The 3,086-nt window shown below is 30.0% G+C and overlaps 1 protein-coding gene across 1 annotated transcript in view; it reads right to left on the bottom strand.

Moving 5' to 3' along the window:
* Nucleotides 1–1,772: 1,772 nt before the first annotated feature.
* Nucleotides 1,773–3,086, bottom strand: part of LOC108565525 (alpha-2C adrenergic receptor-like) — a 52,382-nt gene continuing 51,068 nt past the window's right edge. Inside the window, exon 2 of the mRNA XM_017925039.1 lies at nt 1,773–2,246. Coding sequence (XP_017780528.1) covers nt 1,773–2,246 — 474 coding nt within the window. The remainder of the gene's footprint in view (nt 2,247–3,086) is intronic.

Below are 3,086 nucleotides of genomic sequence, written 5' to 3'. Positions count from 1 at the left end.
GCATTTAGTAGATAGGCATGTCTTGTAAATTTGATGTATTTTTTCTATTTAATATATATTTTCTATAAAAAGCTAAATTTTCGTATTACATTTTTTTTTTTCATATTTCAGTTTTTATTTTCAGTATATTTTTGCATTATTGTATTTAATGTAGTACTACAATTATAATGTCAACGAACGTCAACGAATTGCAAAAAAAATGATTAAATATTTAAAAACAAATTAATTTGTTATTTTTATGAATATTTTGCCAATCGTTAATTTTTTTCCCATTAAACTCTCCATTAGTCCAGGACAATTTATATCACCATCTTCAAGGACTCACTCAACAAATCTAGTCCATATTAGTTGTTTATAATATGAACAAGTTATATATAAAATTATTATTTATTGGTTTACTTTTTTGTCTTTAGATATTCCATATTTTTCAAATTAACTATTTGCAATTAATCTAAGTAGTACATTTATAAGTTTTAATTGGTTAGTTTTCATTATGTTTTAACCAATCAAACTTTTTCAAATTATAAAAATATTTTGTAAAAAAAATAATCAATTTGATGAAATATTCTGAGATTTGTTTAAATTATAGAAAATATTTCATTAATACAACATTATCAAATTACAAAATTTAATATTATTCATGGAAATCGTATATAAATTTAAAAATGTTTTTTTATTTGAATTCACATTTCTTTTGTGACTGATGTAATATTATTAACATGAAGAAATAATAAGGAAAATTAAGTAAAACAATTTAAGAAACGTGAAAGAATTATAAGTAAAAACAATCAAATTTTAAAAATTTGTGTTATTTTGATTTTGGGGCAGTTCTGAATAACCATGGAGGACATAAGTGAATGGAATTCGAAGATGATTTCTGGAGAAGGATTCGGATTTTGGGAAATGAAGGAGTGAAGACTGGAGTTAACAATGGTTTCGACAAACAGGGAAAAGGAAATGTTTTTTTTAATTTTATAGGATTTAGGGTAAAAGGAATTTATATTGGAATATAAGACACGGATACTGCTATCCATTCAAGAGAATTAATTTAGAGGTGCCCTTCGTAGATAATGTGAGCGACTCATGACCTGGATTGTCCTGGTTGAACATAAAAATGTACAAATAGTTCCCCGAGAAGCACACGCGGAAGTCATTTACAAATCGTTTTTTTAGATTCTGAACCAGTGCAGCACGGTCCAAATGCTTAGGGTTATTGAGTTTGTTCGTAAAGGTATTAATTATATAGTTATGGATTGTTAACGCACCGTGGATCCTTCTATCCTTGGAGATGGCTTCGGGAATTTCTGCTGTTTTCTTATTTTTGGGTTTGATTTTAGCGTGTGGGATACCAGGAATAAGTCGTGTGGGTCCCTTTGGACACTTCATGGACCAAGCCACGTGGTCCTCCGAATTGCATGCCGCACACCTCGGCGGCAATGGCGAAGAGCATCTGTGTGTCGGATGAGGTCCCTGGTACTTGTTGCATTTAGTTATATTGGAGCATTTCTCATTGGAATGTGTACTTTTGGCATCGTCCACATGGCACAGGCACTGGAGGTGAAGAAATACTCTCCTCAGCTGGGAAGTGACTGTTTCCATAGAGGAGTCCTTCTTGTAAAAGTTTTTCGTATGATGTCGTACAACCAGTGATGATATTATTCGTTTACAGTAACGATGATTGATCTTGTTATTGTTTAATTGCGAGTTTATTTCATCGTCATTTATTTAGAGATCAACTCTGATGAGAACACAGAATACAGATGTTTGGTAACTTAGGAAAAGCACTTTCTCAATGGCTGCTTATAATGTCTCTGCCCTGCATATCTGAGGTAGGCGATTACTGATATTTTGCACGTCTTTGATTTCATCAGAAACCCTGATTTGGTGAGTATTACAACATCTGAACGGTTGCAGGTGTTTTTGGACCAATCGTTTTTGGTCCTGGTCATATTTGTTGCAGTTTTTACCACGAAGGTATTAGTGTAGGTATTTCTAGTGGTTTGTGAAGTCGAAGACTGAGCAGATGTAGTTTTTGTAATTTTCGTTGGAGTTTTAAAAGTATCATCGTCGTTGGATTCGAGTACTTTTTGTGTGATGGTTTTTTGTTTTCGGTGTTTTTGTTTTTCGGCCTGTCCCGCTTTTGCTTGCCCTGTTCCAACACGCCACCCGTGGGCTCGGAACAGCAGGACGAACTGTTCAAGCTCTCTATCTCCATCTTCATCTCCATCACCACCCCCAAGAAGAAGCTGCAGCCCCACACAGGCCGCCGATGAGCCGGTACACGAGGATAAGTAAAAAACACAGAAAAACTATTTACTGATAAGATACGGCAATGCACTCGTGCAGAACTCTGTTTACTTATATTATTTCTGATTATTTGAAATATTTTCACTTTAGTTTCAAATTTGAAATTTTTTAAAACATTATACACTTATTTATATATTTTATTCTAATAATTAAACATCTGTTCATAAAGTTCAAATATGTTAAATTTTATAACTTTTTCAAAGTTTTTTTTTGTTTAGTTAAATATAAATTTCAGTTGAATCGTTTTCAGTATGAGTGAAAATATGTTTATAAAATGTAAATTTCAAATAATATTTGTAAAAGTTTCTAACTTTTCCAATAGAAATATTTAATAATTTCAAATGAAATGAATATTGCAAATAAATTTATAGTAAACACGTTCATTTTCAAATGAAATATTTCTAAATATTACCCATATTTTCATAAATTTTGAGTATGTAACTTTAGAAGTGTGACAATTTTTTTGTTGAAATAATTTAATATAAACGTAGTTTAAATTGAATTAAATTGAAGTATGATAATCTTAAATGATTAATTTATGAATTTTCATTAAAATTGTAACAAGTTTTCTTACTAATACAAAGGAAATTAAACGTACATCAATTATTTTTTTAATGTTTAAAGGATTATTGAAATAATTACCGTTTTTCATTAATTTCATTGTCATTTTTTTATAATTCTTAATTGTTATTTTAATTAGTATAGAATTGTTTATTGATAACAATTGATACAATATTTTTGATGGATATAATAATTACTATTTCTTGAAAAGAAGGAGA

This window comes from Nicrophorus vespilloides, unplaced genomic scaffold (genome assembly GCF_001412225.1).
Source record: "Nicrophorus vespilloides isolate i.1.1-1 unplaced genomic scaffold, Nicve_v1.0, whole genome shotgun sequence".
In the NCBI taxonomy this organism is placed as follows: Eukaryota; Metazoa; Arthropoda; class Insecta; order Coleoptera; family Silphidae; genus Nicrophorus; species Nicrophorus vespilloides.
This window is presented reverse-complemented; position numbering and strand designations above follow the sequence as displayed.